Source organism: Colobus angolensis, unplaced genomic scaffold, assembly GCF_000951035.1.
Source record: "Colobus angolensis palliatus isolate OR3802 unplaced genomic scaffold, Cang.pa_1.0 Scaffold143, whole genome shotgun sequence".
Classification (NCBI taxonomy): domain Eukaryota; kingdom Metazoa; phylum Chordata; class Mammalia; order Primates; family Cercopithecidae; genus Colobus; species Colobus angolensis.
In genome coordinates, this window is record NW_012114522.1 from 1,688,182 (window position 1) to 1,704,888 (window position 16,707).

Below are 16,707 nucleotides of genomic sequence, written 5' to 3' on the forward strand. Positions count from 1 at the left end.
CAGGAGAGGGAAGAAAATGGGAGGGGGAGAGGGAGGGAGGGGGGAGAAACCAGGAGGGAGAGAGGGAGGGAGAGGGGAGAAAATGGGAGGGAGAGAGGGAGGGAAAGCTGGAGAGACAGACGGAAATGAGACAGAGGCAGAGATGGATTCTCACACCTTTGAATAACCCTGAAGCACCTGCCTGAGAGTTTTCTGCTGGGGACCCTTGAGTACACACCCTCACCCGCTATGGGGGAAGGGCCAATCTGGACACAACCTGAAATCCACTCCCCCAACAGGAGACACCAGCCCATCATTCCACAGTGGTTCCTGAGCTGCGATGGCCTGAAGTTCCTGCTCCCATAAGAGGGTGGGCATTGCATTATCCCTTTGTTGTTGTTTTTTTCAGAACAGAGTCTCGCTCTGTTGCCCAGGCTGGAGTGCAATGGCGCGATCTCGGCTCACTGCAACCTCTGCCTCCTGGGGTCAAGTGATTCTTCTGCCTCAGCCTCCAGGTAGCTGGGATTACAGGCGTGTGCCAGCTAATTTTTGTATTTTTAGTAGAGATGGGGTTTCTCCATACGGGCCAGGCTGATCTTGAACTCCTGAACTCAAGTGATCCACCTGCCTCAGCCTCCCAAAGTGCTGGGATTACAGGCATGAGCCACCGCACCCGGCCTGCATTTTCAAATTCTAAATAACCTATCCTATTGCCTAACGCATCCTGGTCATCCCAAGTGGCCACCAGCAGTGCTGACCACACAAAAGGAAAGTCAGAGACAGTCGGGCATCACAGCAAAGGTGAAAAGCCAACATGGATGCTGGGGTCTCCATTCCTCCCCAGCTGGGGGTCGGGGGGTCTCCAGGGTAAGGGGCTTTTTAACACCTCCACAGCCCACAACTTCCTGGGCCCCCTCTGTGGGCTCTGCTCCCCAGCCCAGGGCTGCCTCCCTCCACCCATGCCCTGCGGAGATCCCATCCCTGGGAAGCCTGTGCCTGGACGCCTCGCTCCACAACGCAGAGGGTACTTTCACCTACTTCTTACCATATGGCACCTGCAAAGCCCTTCCCCACGGTGTCACCCACGGAGCCCCCAGGACCCATGTCCCCTGTTTGTTCAGATGCATACAGGGAAGCCTAAGGGAGCCCCCAGGGGCTATGTCCCCCTCTGGGTGCAGGACCTGGGCATCCGCATTTAACAAGCCCCTCTTTCTATTCCTACAGTGATTTTAAGGCGGGAAGTCTGAGGCCACACGTTGAGAAGCCCTGGGTTAGACTCTTGGATGCCCAGGAAGCGCCACAGCCCAGATTTGAACCTGAAGCCCTGTGTGGGGCACAGGATGTTTACCTGTGCGATAAGCCCCCATCTGCCAGGGAGGGGTCCCAGCGGCCGGCCCAGCCACACGAGCGGCAGAAGCCTCGTCTGCAACACAGCAGGTTCCCAGGATTAGGGGAGACCAAGCAAATGCCTGGCTCCCCTGAAGGCACCAAACACTCCAGGTCTTTCTGCAAGAAAAGAGGTGAGTTCTGTCCCGCACAAGCCACCTTTCCCATAGCTGCCTTCCTCCAGTCTCCCCAGAGCCCAGCAAGGAGGGAAGCTGCCTGCATTTCCTAGTGTGCTGTGACAAGCTGCCCCACACTCAGAAGATTAAGACCACACGACCACGACCCGTAGGACCCCGCTGCTCTGAAGTTCCAATGGGCCTCACAGAGCTAAAGTGAGCGTGTGGACAGGGCCCTGTTCCTCCCAGGGGCTCTGGGGAGAATCCACTCCTCGCCCTCAAGAGGCCGCACATGTCCCTCGGCTTGTGGCCGCCACTTCTACTTCCGCTTTGTCACTGCATCTCCTTTTCTGCCTCTCCCTCCTGCCTTCCTCCTACAAAGGCCCTGTGATTCCATGGAGGGCCCATCGGAGCATCCGGGGTCCTCTCTCCATCTCGAGATCCTTGCCTTTGATGACATCTGCAAAGTCCTTTTCACTGGATGAGGTAATGCAGGCATAGGTCCTGGGCATAACGACATGGGCATTTTTGGGGGACTTTATCTTGCCGCCCACAGATGGGCTCAGCCTCACAGCTTGTGCAGGTGGGAGCCGGGACATGGACCCCTACTGGCTGCTCGGTTCCCTGCTGGGAGTCACCCCTCTGGCCATTGGTCCTGCAGAGTTTGCATTTTGGCCTGGGCACTTCATCTTTGTCCTGCGCAGTTTCTCTATCCAGGCCTCAGGATTCAGGGGGATCTGATTAGGAAAATCTGCCACTGCAGCAGAGCGTAGTGAACTTCCGTGTGGCCAGTCTTCACAGCCTCCTAGACGTCTCGCTCGGAGCCCTGGGCGCAGCTCAGCCACAGTGGTCTTGGGCCTTGCATCGCCCAAGTGATAGTGTTCACTTCACACCAGCATTTGCTGACCACCTGCAGTGGTGTGTGCTTGCCCTGTGTGGCCAGAGCCCATTCTTAGGCCTCACTTACTCTGCAGCCCCAGCCTAAGCCCAGAGCTAGGCATGCAGTGAGGACTCAGAAATATCTCAAACGAGCCGGGCGCAGTGGCTCACGCCTATAATCCCAGCACTTTGGGAGGCTGAGGCAGGTGGATCACGAGGTCAGGAGTTCGAGACCAGCCTGGCCAACATGGTAAACCCCATCTCTACTAAAAATAGAAAAATTAGCCAGGCAGGGTGGCGCATGCCTGTAGTCCCAGTTACTCAGGAGGCTGAGGCAGGAGAATCACTTGAACCCGGGAGGCGGAGGTTGTAGTGAGTCGAGATCGCAACATTGCACTCCAGCCTGGGCGACAGAGTGAGACGTTGTCTCAAAAACAAAAGAGAAATGTCTCAAATGGAAAGAAGCGTGTCTTGCTCAGATCTCGGCTCCGTTGGTTGATGCACCTGGCAGCTGTAACCGAAACACACCCCGTGGATGCCCCCGTGGGCTAAAAAGAACGTGTGCTCAGACTTTCATGCTACAGAATCCAGCAGCAGCCAGCCTGGAGATTCACTCCCCGTGTGAAGAAGATCTGAGCCCCTGGCTCATCGCACGGAATGCAGGCCATGCAGATCCTGCCCCTTTGTTTGGAAGGGTTGGATGAGGGTTGCCAGGTGGAGGATGGTAGAAGGAGGGTGCTAAGGGAAAATGCTATATCAACTGCATGCTTTTTTACAGGGGGCCTGTCCAGCCCGCCACTGTTGAACCACCCTGTATGGAAGTCCTCTCAATCAACCCTATGTCATGGTCGCCGGCTCTGGGTGTCCTCTTCAGCCTCTCGAACAAGGTGCTGTCCCTGTTGAAGTTGATAGGTGTCCGGCCCAACAGCTTCTAAACATCATCCTCCAGTTCAGAAGCCAGGGCTCCCTGGAGACCCCGCCGATCCCAGGGCTGTGGCAGGGAAAGTACAGCATGAGCCCGGAACATCTCATGTCCCAGAAAGCGAGGACGCACCCACTGAGTGATGTAGACATATGGAAAACCCAAATCTAGGGTGATCTGAATGACGAAATAGCTAATGATATATACAGTCCGGAGACTCAATTAAAGATGTGTGAGCCTAAGCTGAATTAAATCAGTGGATACCTGGGGAGCGGAACAGCTCTTCCTTACAGTTGAAAACTGATTGCTGAATGGAGAAGGCTTGCCTCATTAGACAGTCACCGCCTGGCAGCCTCTGTCGCAAGGACTATTTCAGCCAGGCCAGCCCATGATGAGACAGTAGAACTTCAGGAGTTTGACAAGGAACAGGATAGTCACGCAGTTTCAGAGTGTCGTCCCCCCAGTTACTTAATAACTGCGGAGGGGAGAAAAATAACCGTGCAGTGCGGAGAACTGGCAGCCGCCCCTTCCCCAAGGGACCAAAATTAGCATCACCAGCCAGAGACTAATGGACATTGTCTGCACTGAAGAAACACTGCTTCTGCGGGATTCCTGCCCAAATCCCTAATGTGACTGTGAAGAAATATTAGCTGCACTCGAATCGAGGGACATTCTACAAAGATCCAAACTGTATCTTCAAAACAGCAGCCTCCAGATTAAAAGGTACCTCAGAGAGGTCGCGTCAGAATACAAGGTGTGACCCAGGAATATATATACATATTTTTTTTTTGCTTTTAAAGGATATTATTGGGATAAATGGCAAGATCTGAATGATCCCTATAGATGAGGTGATGGTGTTATTAAAACCAGGAAATGAACACTGAAATAATCACAATGCGGTTATGTAAGAGAACGTCCTGGTTTTAGGAAATACGGACACCTTTTAGGATGAAGGGGCATCATATCTGCCATTTACTCCCAAAAGGATCAGAAGAAAATCACACACACACAGACACACACAGACACACCACACACACACACACACCAGTACACACACAAAGTAAAAGTCATAAAATGTGAACATTCAAGGAATCTGGGTGTGGGCAAATGGAATTATCTGCACTATTTCTTGCCACCTTTGATGTCTATCTGAAATTGCCCAGAGAAGACGAGGAGGGGAAGGAGCTGAGGAGCCCCACCCCAAGCCAGCTTTTCCTCGGCCCATCCAGCCTCCTAAGCAGGCAGAGTTTCCTCAGCTCCCCTCCGCTGGGCCCATAGAGATTCGCTCCAGGCAGAGGCGATGCCACAGTGCTTTGCTGAGCCTCTGGAGGAAGAAACACCCAGCCACTCAGGGCAAAGGCTTCCAACTCGCGCCACTCCCATTCCCAGAAGCTCCCAGCTCCTCCCTGGGCCCCGCGGCTCTGTGGGAGGCTGGCCAGGGCCCTCCTGCTCTGTGCACTCATGGCCCTGGGCACGGCCCAGACCCTTCCTTTCCGTGAGGCCTGCCCTGGAGGGAATGTGATTCCGAGGCCTGGTGGGCTCCCCAGGCCCAGGCCCCGCCCCAAACCTCTGAGCCGCCCTTCCTGGCAGGGCATGCCGGTGCCTGCAGACCACTTACTTCCCCTTTGTGATTCAGGGCAGGAAGCCATCGACCCCTTCCCATCTCCGCCCTCAGGCGGGAGGGCAGGATTGCAGGTATAAAACACTCCCACACCCAGCTGTGAGCCAGGCGACAGCATCTGAGGTTTCCACGTCCAAACACATCCTTCGTTCATCAATCCCTTGAACAGTGATGGGGCACCTACCATGTGCCAAGCCCTGGAGTCCCGAGACAGGGACATGGGCAGCTAAGAGGAGACCAGGCTGAGGCTGGACACTGGGAGGAGGTGGCCCAGGGAGGGGTCACAGTCTCCGGCCCGGGAGAGGCATGCAGGCCTTGGTGTCCCCTGCCTCTCCCCTCCTCCCCTTCAGGATCTCAGGATGAGGGGTCAGATGGGATCCTGGAGATCACCTAGACTACCCTTCAGGTTTCCCAGGGATTCAGGAGACTGGGCACGCGTCCTGGCCCGGCCCCTGACTGCAGGGTGGCCTGGCCCGACCCTTCTCTCTCTGCACCTTGGGTGCCTCCTGGGGAATGAGGATGCCTCATCCTGAGGACTCTCAGGGGTTTCCAAGGCCAAACCCGTCGGACTGTTTCTGGAATGGTCTCTGAACGTGTGGGTTCAAATGCCCCTGTCTCGTTCTTTGCCAGTTTTATTATCACTGACCTGTCCCTGGAAAAACACGAGCTGGGCTCTGGCCTCTCGAGTGACTCAGCGGGCACAGGGGCTCCAGTAAACACACACAGGGGAAGGAAACGAGAAGTGATGGAGAGCAGACCCCAGCCCCAGCCCTTACCCCAGGAGGCCTGGAGGCGGACAGGGCGGTGAAGGACGGATGGACAGGGTAGGTGGGGTGGAGAAGTGGGCGGGATGGACTCACCGCCTCTCCCCGGCGCCTTGGCCTCCTCAGGCCCCGCTTTCTCCCAGCTCACAGAGGGCCTCGTGGTCCAGACATGGTCCCGGCTGCTGCCCCCTCCTGAGGGTCCCAAGGGACCCCTCCCCATGGGGGTTGGCTCCTCAGTGATCACAGCAGGGAGGTTCTCCATGACCCGCGGAGGTCTCACATGCCTGGCCCTGTGGACAGAGTGGGTGTGGTCAAGAGAGGCAGCCCCCCGAGAACCAGCACAGAGGCTGTGTCCAAAGCCGGGGTCCAGAGGAGAGAATGCCAGCGTTGCTGAGCGCCTGCACCTTTCAGACCCAGCGGGCCCCTCACCGCAGCAGGTGACCGTGCGTGGTATTGTGGTGGGCGTGATCCCGCACCGCTGCTGTACCTCCCGCCCCATCTCGGGTGTGCTGTGCTCCCTTCCTCCACGGGGCCTCCTCTCGCTGGTTTTCTGCCTGGAGGCCCCTTCCCCGTCGAGGCAGAGCCCCTGGGTGCCTTGGGCCCCTCCTCAGGAGCCGGTCACTGCCTCTTTGCTGGGCCGTCATGCCTGACAGACCGTGCTCCCGGGACAGTGCTCCGTCGCCTGCCAGAAGACACAGGAGGACACAGAGTCCCCCTTACGGCGTCACATGCAGGCGCAGGGCCCATGGGGACGGCGGCCAGGGCCAGGACTGAGGCACGCAGGGGACAAATCCCAGCTGTGGCCACAGGGGTGGGGTCAGCCATGTCCTCCTCAGCTCCGGCCTCAGGCAGAGAGGCTGACAAAAGGGGAGGATGGCAAGCGCAGAGTCAGGACCCTGCTGTCCCTGCAGGGAGGGCTTGGTCATGGGGGCCTCACTGTGCCCTGATTGTGGGTGGAGAAAGGTCCACCCTACCCCTCCAGAACGCCATGGCCAGGGCGGTTTTCAAGTCCAGAGCCTCGGGGAGTGATGGGGATGCAGAGGGAGGAAAAGGGGTTCCATCCGTGCCTGATGTGTGGTGAGAAGGTTTTCCCTGCTGCGATCTAACGCAGGCTCCGCTGCCCCTCCTTGGTGAAATGTGAGGTAGGGAAGAAATAAGCCAGCATCCCCTGCAGCTCCTGCCTCCCATCTCCCCGCCCCACAAGACATTCTGAGCAAACACTGGGACAGCTACATGTGGACTCGTCCCCTTGCTCTTGGCTTGAAGTCCCCCCCAGTGGCCAGCAAACATCCCCTCTGCAGGCAGGGCACGGAGAACTGGGGCAGCTACGCCTCTGACCTCTGTCTGGGGGCAAAAGTGCAAGTCTGGCCTCCTCTGTCCCGTCACCCCTTTTGTGGTGGACGCTGGGGGACAAGGCACCCAGGGCTTGCCAGGGCCTCTGTCCGGGCCTCAGAGCCCTGATGGGCCCACCAGGCTGGGGCCTCCCAGCGGCCAGGACAACCCCCAGAACTTCCTGTCCTTGTCCCTATCTCCCACTTCCACCCTGGTCTCTGGGCAGGGAATGTGGCAGGGGACTGGGAGGCAAACCGGGCAGCTGTTGGGGGTGCGTGGGGTCTGCAGTCAGGGACACAGGACGCGGCTGTGAAGGGGAGGCAGGAGGCCCGGGACATCCAGCACCCAGGAAAGGCAGAGAGGCACCCCTGGGGGCTTCAAGCCAGGAGCAGGGGGTCGAGTCCACACGTAGGAAAGTCTGTTCCAGTGTTTGCTCAGAATGTCTCGCAGGGGTGGGGAAATCAGAAGCAGGAGCTGCGGGAGTGCTGGGCTTATTTCTTCCCCACCTCAATTTTTCACCCAAACAGGGGCAGCTGAGCCTGCATCAGACAGCAGCACAGAAAATCTCACCATACATCAAGCACAGACAGAGCCCGGCTTCCTTCCCCAGCACCCCCAGCCCTCCCCCAAGGCTCTGAGCCTGAAAACCCAGAGGTGGTCAAGACTGACCTCAGGACGCCCAGGACAGTGGGTGTCAACTGGCACACCTCCCATTGCCAGATGACTTGGCCTACCTCCCCAGTACACAGATGGGGAAACCGAGGCTCTGAGGAGTCAGGCAATTCTCCCGCCTGTGCACGCATGTGCACACACACACACACATACACCTGCACACCCATCAGACCGAAGCAGAAGCACACACTGCAGCTGCCATCCCTGCTGCCTTTTCCCCACCCGTGAGCACCTCCTCCATCCCTGCATTGCTCTCGGCTCTGGCCACCACTGCGGCGTCAGGTCCCTTCACAGAGGCTGCTCCCCAAGAGGCAGCTCCCCTGTAACATTTAGTACAGAACGAGGAAAACCTCATGGGGGGGTGAGTCGGCTGCAGGCAGGGACAAGTGGGTGTCATGTAAGCCCAGCCATCACCCCTGCCCCCATGGCTGTGGCTGTCACCCTGAGAACTGGCCTCCCAGGCCCCAGCTCACGGCACACTTTGGGCTCCATCAGCACAGCAGGGGCAGGAGAAGCCCACTGTCTAAAGTCTTTGATTTCAACCACCACCACCCACCCCTGTGCTGTGCCAGCTCTGAGCCGGCCAGTGGGAACACAGAGGGAGGAAGACGCAGATCTGCTAAGTTGAGAATTTAGACAGAATAGCGATGGTTCCATGAGGCAGGTTCTATGAGGCACAGAGAGGGTCCCCTAGCCCTGGTCGGGGAGGGAATCTCACAGTCCGGGAAGGCTCCCTAGGGACTTCAGACCACAGGGCCTCAGCCAGACCAGCCCCGGGCCAGCAAGGCTTGCAGAGGCGACAGCTCCTGGCTGTGAAGTGGCCCCGGCACACCCCCTCCCACCTGCACACCTGCTCCAACTGTAACCTGACTGGTCAGTTTGTGGCCAAATCCTTCCCACCCCCTAACCACCTCTGAGGGGCACCGACTGGGACCTCTGGGGCCGGGAATGGTGAATCAAGAGACATGTGATGCCAAGAGGTGCCCAAGAGACCCTTCAGGGAAACTGCTCGCCCAGGAGTGGAAGCAGGGTGCAGCCTGTAAGACTTGCTTTCCAAAGGAGGAAGCGTGCGTGGAACTGCGGACATGGAACATGGCCTCACTGATCAAATGCCTTGTGCAGCCTGGGGCCTTCGCCCTCCCTGTTCCCATGTCCTGGGACCCTGGTCACGCCTGGAGAGCTCTGGGCACCTTCAGGGACAGCGCGGGACACTCCGGCTGCCCTCGCCCAGCCTCAGACTTTGCTTTCTCCTCCTTGCTTTGCAGAACTGCGGTCCTGGTACCTGTGGCTACCTGTGCCCACCACCGGGCCCGGGTCTGTGGCAGCACCAGGAAGCCCCTGCCTGCGAGGCCAGGCTGTCTTCCAGTCTCATCTCCGGAAGCACATGGAGGGGTCTCAACAAAGCGCTGGAGTCCACTCCCTGGTGTGCGAGCTTCCTGGTTTAGGGGGTCTTTTGCTCCCAACGCCTGACCTCGGGGTCCTCGTCCTCCTATCTCTGCCTCTTTGTCCCTCAGGAGCCAAGTCTCATGTCCCTGTAAGCAGAGCAGGAGTCCCAGCAGCCTTTCTGCATCCACTAGCTGATGCCCGGGACACCTGCCTGCCTCCCAGCCCACCTCCCCCTGGGTTAGGAACGGGCCTGTTTGAAATGGCATCCAGGGCTTCTATGGGCCTGGCACACAGCCGGTGCTCAGAGACGGTCTCCTGAGAAAAGGAAGGCTCCCCAGGCTCAGGGAATTTCCTACCTGCTGTTACAACCCTAAGCGTGGGGTTCCTGTGCAGAACCTGGCGATGAGGAAGTGAGTCCCATCTCCGCGGCGTCCCCTCCCTCAGCCCTGCAGGCCCAGCCACCACCGCACAAGCAGAGGCCCCAACCACGGGTAGGTGTTGATGCTCCCAGGGGCCAGCTCACCGAGCTGGGGGACCACCAAGCAGCCTGCGAGACTGTCTCCTTCCTGCCTTTATCCTGTTTGTTCAGTTTATCATCAGGACAAACCCTTGGAGGGCCCTGGATGGGTCAGAACAGGCCCCAGCCCCAGGCCAGCCTCCAGCCCCAGGGGAAGGGTGGAGTTTGGCTCCAGAACATGGAGACGTGGGGCCAAACCCTGGTTTCTGGGAGACCTCTCCATGCCTCAATTTACTGAGCCAGAAAATGAGAATGAGCACGCACACCGCACAAGTGGGTCGAGTGGGTTAAAGGGACAGTGCTCCTGGTCCACAGAGTTTGGTGAATGTGGGCTGGAAGAAGGAGGGAGAGGGCCTGGGCCGGCCCTGAACGGGTTTGGGAAGCTTTGGCCAAGCTTTCGCCAGGCGGTTACTGAACAAATACTTCTAGGGCCATTGAGACCTCACCTATGCCACCAAGCACCTCTGGAGGGTTGACTTGTCACCTCGCATCCTGGGGTGACACTGTCCTTTCAAAATTCATGCCCACGGGAACCTCAGAATGGGGCCTTATTTGGAAATGGTCTGTGCAGATGAAGCGACCTTCACTTAAGATGAGGGTGTTCCAGATGAGGATGGCCCTAAATCCAGTGCCTGGTGTCCCTGTGAGTAAAAGAGAAGATGCGCAGGCACACAGAGGAACCGGAGAGGAGGCCATGTGACCACCAGGGTGGAGAGTGGACTGATGCAATCACAGCCAAGGAGCACCCGGAGCCACAAGGAGCGGGAAGAGGCAGGGAGGAGCCGCCCCAGGAGCCTTCTGAGGGACACCTTGAGTTCGGAATTCCGACCTCCAGAGCTGTGAGAGAACATGACCAAGAGGGCTCTGTCATGTGCTTTGGCAACACGGGAAATCGGCACACCCGTGCACTCCTGGGCCCTGCCTGCCTCTTCTGTGTTGTGCGGCCATCCTCACTCATGTTGCTGGAAGAGTGAGTGATGTCTCCATGCATAAAACGCTGACCCAGCACCCGACACGGGACACAGTTGTCATCGCTGTCACAACGGTGTCGACAGTCACATAATTATGACCGTCCAGGGTGCTCACAGCATCCTTGGCTCACCTGGAGGAGGGAGGCACCACCATGCCCCTTTCACAAATGAGCCATCAGCTGCGGTGACTCTGCCTGCCCAAGGTCACACAGCCAAGCAGCACAGGTGGGGTTGAACCCAGGCGGTCTCAGCCCAGCCCCCGCATACCCATCCTAAACCTAACCCTGACTTGGGCCCAGCCTTGCCTCCAGCCACAAGCTCAGCCGCGGTCCCGCTGCCTGGCACTGGGAGGCCACACCCTGAATGGCCGGCCCACACGTAGGCCACCCCCGGCCCTGGCCGACGCCGCTAACTCCCCCCAGTGTCACTTTGCTATTCATCTCATTTGAGCCTCGTCAACGGCAAAAGGTCGGAAACTCCCGCTTCACAGACAGGGCGGGGCTCCCGGGGCTCCCGGGGCTCCCGGGGAATCACGCACAGGCCCACGGGGCTCTCAGTGGTGCACACACGGGACCACACGCCCCGGCACACCTGCAGGTGAAGGCTGGGCCCAGGCCCTCCCTGGAATTTTCAGGCTGGAGCCCCTAGTCCAGTCACGGGTCCATTTGGTTGCTGGAAAAGAAACCCAGGTGGCAGCGTCAGAGTGGCTGGTTCCAGCCACCGTGGTGCCGGGTGAGGCTTAGAGGCGCTGGGCTCGCCCTGGTGGGTCTGGCAGTGTGGCCCGAGCTAACTGGGGGCTGGGGTCACACCTAAGACCCGCTGGACTTGGAATCCAGCAACAGGCTGGCTCTCCTCCCAGACCCCCAGGGCTGCTCACGCCAAAGGTCAGCATGGGGTCAGGCCAGGTCCCAGAAGCCAGGGTGCTTTGTCAAAGCTGAAATCATTGCCCGTAATCACTGCGGATTGGCACTGCCAGTACCTGTGAGCTCTGAGTGGGGTCTGCTGAGGGTGCCGCCGACCTCCCCGAGGCCCCCAGCTCGCAGTTTCGCTCCACCCCCTTTCGAAACAGCTCAGAAAAGTCCTCAAGAAAGTGTAAAGATCCAACTGTGGCAAGACCCGCAGACAGCAGCCTGCTCGGCTAGTCCACACCCCGCCTGCCCCGGAGCCCCCCGTACCTGCGGCGTGCTCCTCGGGGGCAGCTCCCAGGCCCACAGGACCGTAGCACGCAGGCACCAGGTGGCCGCTCCTGGCCCAGCGCTGGCTGGCCCCGCAGGGCTGTCTCCAGCTGGACGGAGCAGGCAGGGGCCGCCCACAGCCGGGCTGACTGCACAGCGGCCTCCGCCCCCTGCTTCCTGCCCTACTTCCTCCCTGTGCCTGAGGGCCGGTGACAGAGAGGCAGGCCCAGTGCGGCTGCACAGACACCGCAGCCGGTTGATCATTAGCTCTTTCCTGGACCGGCTCCAGGCCCTGTCCTGCCTGCCCGCTGCCCAGCCCCCAGGTTCTGTAGTAGAAGCCAGGGGCACCCAGTCCCCCGCCTAGGCTGGGATTGGGGAAGTCCACCAGCCACCCACCCTCCAGCCCTGCCAGCCTCAGCTCTGCTCTCTGTTCCTCTTCTACTTACTGCACACACACACACATATGCATGCCTGCATACACACATGCATGCACACCCACACACATGTGCAGACTCACACACATGTGCATGGGCACACAGACTCATGAGCACAAGTGTGTGCACACATAGACAGGCACACATATGCACACAAACGCTCACATGCAGCTCCTTCCGTCTCCGCCCGGGTGCTGTCGGGGCCACTGGCTCCATCAATGGGAACACTTAGGGGAAGAGATGGGCCCCCCCCTCCTCCTCACCGCAAGCTCTCCTGGTTAACCTGGCCTGTCCCAACGGGCCTACCTCTTTACCTCCCCCGACTGGCTCCAGGCCTGAGCCAGGTTTGAGAGCAGAAACCTCCCTGGCCAGGTGGACCCAAGGCCGAAGCACGGAATCTCACCCCTGCCCGCTGAGGAAGCCTGGCCTGGGCTCACGTCAGCTCGGACAAGAGGCAGAACTGAACTCTGCTGGCCCCGCCTGTCTGCCTGCTCTAATGGCCTTGCCAACACAGGAGTATGAGCACCCGCGTGGTGGATGTGGGCTGCTGGCTCCGGCCCAGCTCTAGGAAATGGGAATGGGAGGGATCCCTCCATCCTGTGCTGTGATAGGTTGGTGCTTTACACACACCTGGTTTAATAAAACCAAGAATAATCGCTAAGTTAAATAGTAACGTATCCATCTCACAGATAGGAAAACTAAGTCTCAGGGGGTAATGTGACATGCCCAAGTCCAGTGACCAGCTAGAAGATAAGAATGGAACCAGTTCTGACTGGTCCTGAGGGCTTTAGGGCTGGGCTTTTCAACCAAGGCACTACTGACATTTGGGGTCGCATCCTTCTTTGCTGCAGGGCAGGGGGCTGTCCTGTGCACTGGAGGGTTTTAGCTGGTCCCTGGCCTCCACCCACTGGATGCCAGTAGCCCCCTCCTCTAATCAGAACAGCCAAACAGCTCAGATATGGATCCCCTAGGGGTGAAGTTGCCCCAGGCTGCGAATTCCCACCCCAGGTGAGCTACTCAGGTCAAAGCCTCTCCCAGCCCACATCTGCGTCCTTCATCTTCACCCTCCCGTCCTGGCATGGAAGGTGGGTGCCGCTTGCCTCAAGTCCCTGCATCCTGCACGGCAAGCCCTAAAGTCACACCCTCCCTCCTCCTCACTGAGGCCAGGGCCTGGGAGCAGGGGTGCAGCTGCAGATGCCCATGCACATCCCCTCACTGCCCCGAAAAGACGAAAAGACCTCGGGGAGGGCCCACGTGAGGCGCAAGCCCCTTAGGGGCCCAACCTCCAGGCTCCCCGGCCCGGTCTGGCCAGGCCCCACCTTCCATGCCACCAACATGCTCGGTGAGCACACGGCGGGTGGCGGGGGGAGGTTCAGAGGCACCAAAGGACACTTTCAGAGAGTCCCCAGTGGCAGCAATCTGAAAGTCTGACCCACAGGCAGAGGGGCAGCAGCTCCCAGACCAGCTCTTCTTCCCGGCAGGGACGCGGCTCCCCAGCCCCGGCTCGTCTGAGGAGGAAAATGGTGGTCTCTCCAGCCTCATCCAGGGGCAGTCACTCTGTCAGTTTCGTGGAGCTGCCACAACCAAGTGCCACACACTGGGGACTCCAGACAGCAGAAGTGTCATCTCTTACAGTTCTGGAGGCCAAAAGTCCACAATCAAGCTGTGGGAAGGGCCCCACTCCCTCTGGAGGCTCCAGGGGAGGCCTCTTCCTGTCTGCTCCAGCCTCTGGAGCTCCACGTATGTTCTGCTGGAGGTTGTCTTGCTCCAGTCTCTGCCTTTGTCTTCACCCAGGCGCCTCCTCCTCCGTGTCCGTCTCCTCTTCAGTCTCTCCTAAGCGCCCTGTCACTGGATTTGGGGTCCACCTGAATAACCCAAGATGATCTCTGTTTGGGTGAGAATTTAAACAAAACAATCTCATCTACAGACTCTTCAGGAAATTACATCTGCAAAGACTCTTTTTCCAAATAAGGTCAGGTTCACAGGTTCAGGGTGGACGTACCTTTTGGGCTCAGCACAGTACATAAGCTGTGATGCAGGCCTGGGACAGTGGTTAGAAATAGTGGCCCCCAACCACAGCCCCTCAACCCCAGCAGCCTGCAGTCCCTCCACCATGGTGTCCTCCCGGCCCCTTCGTTGGGCCTTGGGGATGGATGATACAAGGTCTGGGGACCCCATCCTGAAGCCCCTCCTGGACTCCAGCCCTCAGCACCCCACCCTTCCTTGCAGACAACTGCCGGTCCCATCTCCCACCTTCCTTCTCCCACCAAAGCTCAACTTTCATTCTGCCCAGCCCCCGCCAGCTGGGAGCCTCTGTCCAGCTCCCTCTGCCTCCTGTCTCGGGACTGGGTAATGCTTCCATCCTTCACAAAGGTCCCGCTGCCGAAGCCCAGAGCACTTTGGGAGCTGGATTCTCCTGGCACCTTCCCTGTGGAATGGGTGCAACTCTGGGTACCCACCTCTCCTCCATTTGGGCTGCTTTCCTGGGTGAGCGGCCACCCCTGAGGCATCTGTTGCCCCAGTGCCCAGAACCTGTGGATGCCCACAGAAGCACTCAACATCACCCCCCACCCCAGGTCTTCCTCTCCCTACGCCTCCACCAGTGCCATCTATGGCCTCTGCGGCTCGCTCCCCTGCTCAGCGCGTCTTCTCCACCAGGGCTCACATTCACGCCTCGGGTCCAACACATCTGTCAACACAACCTCATGGGGTGGCCACTTCCTCTGAGTAGCCCTGGGGGTCAGGCAGGTGGGGATGTGAGATTCTGTGGCTGTGCCCGGAGTCATCATAAAGATTAAATTAGATTCGAGGACTTCTCTAACAAGCCAAGCACAGGTGCACAGCTCAGTTGCACTGAGATTCTGTGCCCACGCCGAGTTCTGTCCGTGGCCTTGGCCCAGCGAGGAGCACAGAGGGGCTGCGCTCGACAGGCAGGTGGGGAAGAACCGACATCCCTGGGAGGTCAGTGCCTCCTACCAGTGCCCTGGCTGCGTTGCCCCCACCACGGATGGGGCTGCCTGTGCCCCTGCCCAGATGATGGCCCCAAGGGGCCGTGGAGAGAAGTGGGGAGTGGGCGCCCAAGACCACCTGCGTTAACTTGCTGCCTGCCTGTGGCACCTCCTCCTCCTCCTCCTCCAGGCCTCAGTTTCCCGTCTGTGACCTGAGACTCAAAGCGGGTACCCCCAGTTCTCCAGCCTGCTCACACCTCTGCCCCTTCTCCGGAGTGGGCAGAACACTCCCCTCCTGGCCAGAGATGCTTGGCTTCCCCTGTGTTTGTTTTTCTGGAAGCTGCATTGAAAAAAGCCCCTGGACGGGCTCTACATCCATACACGGGTCTGGAGACATTTCCTCTCCTGGCCATTGTCCCCCACGGTGGCTGGAGACCCCGTATCCTGTTTGTCTCTGCAGCTGTACTTCTGGCCCAAGGCCGGGGGAATTTTCCAAGAGCCTCCCCAACTGCACAGAGCACCCTGACTGCACACAGCACACCCACGGCCTCCTGGAGGAAGGAGCCTGAGCCTTCAGGGCTGGGGGCTTTCCAAGCAGGCCCACCTGGAGGCTGCAGATCCTGGGGCAGAAGCGCACACAGCCCTGCTGCCAGAGGGCCCGTCCAAACCCCAACTCAGGCTTCAATTCTCCCAGGACAATCTGTCACTCCTCTGGGCCTCAGTCTCCCCATCTTGCAAATGGTAGAGTTGGGCTTGGAGATTTCTAAGTACCCTCCAGCTCAAGAGTTTTGCTCCCTGATGTGGTTGTAATAAATTCCAACTGTCACTTGCCAAGAAGATGCTCAGCCCTTCACAAGGATTGTCATCACATAGGGCTTGCTGATGGCCCCACCAGCTTGACTGTCTCCTGATGCCTGCTGGTGAGTGTCTCCTGATGCCCGCTGAACTGATTCACAGAGGGGCTAGAGGAGGCATGACCTGCCCAGGGCCACACAGCTCCTATGTAGCAGAACCAGCCCGGATCCCAGTCCTTCCAGCACCAAACCTGTGATCCTCACTGTCAGGCCTCTGAGCCCAAGCCACATCTCCAGCACACAACCCCTAATGCCTGAACCGCAGCTGCCAGGGGTTCCTCCAGAACCTCCTCCCCCAGGAGCTTGCTACAAGTGCCGGAAATCTGGCCATTGGATCAAGGAATGCCCGCAGCCCGGGATTCCTTCTAAGCCGTGTCCCATCTGTGCGGGACCCTACTGGAAACCAGACTGTCCAACTCGCCTGGCAGCCACTCCCAGAGCCCTTGGAGCTCTGGCCCAGGGCTCTCTGACTGACTCCTTCCCAGATGTTCTTGGCTTAGCGGCTGACTGCCCCATCGCCTCAGAAGCCTCCTGGACCATCACAGATGCTTTGGGTAACTCTTACAGTGGAGGGTAACTCCGTCCCCTTCTTAATCAATACGGAGGCTACCCCCTCCACATTACCTTCTTTTCAAGGGCCTGCTTCCCTTGCCTCCATAACTGTTGTAGGTATTGACGGTCCAGCTTCTAAAACCTCTTAAAACTCCCCAACTCTGGTGCCAACTTGGACAACATTCTTTTATGCACTCCT

General features: G+C 58.8%; 1 protein-coding gene across 1 annotated transcript in view; it reads right to left on the minus strand.

The window, feature by feature from the left end:
• The window catches only part of SH3TC1 (SH3 domain and tetratricopeptide repeats 1), a 55,240-nt gene extending 43,485 nt beyond the window's left edge, over positions 1-11,755 (minus strand). Inside the window, exons 1-4 of the mRNA XM_011935446.1 lie at positions 11,721-11,755; positions 6,072-6,349; positions 5,764-5,957; positions 1,328-1,402 (exon numbers count right to left, since the gene is read on the minus strand). Coding sequence (XP_011790836.1) covers positions 1,328-1,402; positions 5,764-5,957; positions 6,072-6,166 — 364 coding nt within the window. The 5' untranslated portion in view covers positions 6,167-6,349; positions 11,721-11,755. The remainder of the gene's footprint in view (positions 1-1,327; positions 1,403-5,763; positions 5,958-6,071; positions 6,350-11,720) is intronic.
• Positions 11,756-16,707: the final 4,952 nt, after the last annotated feature.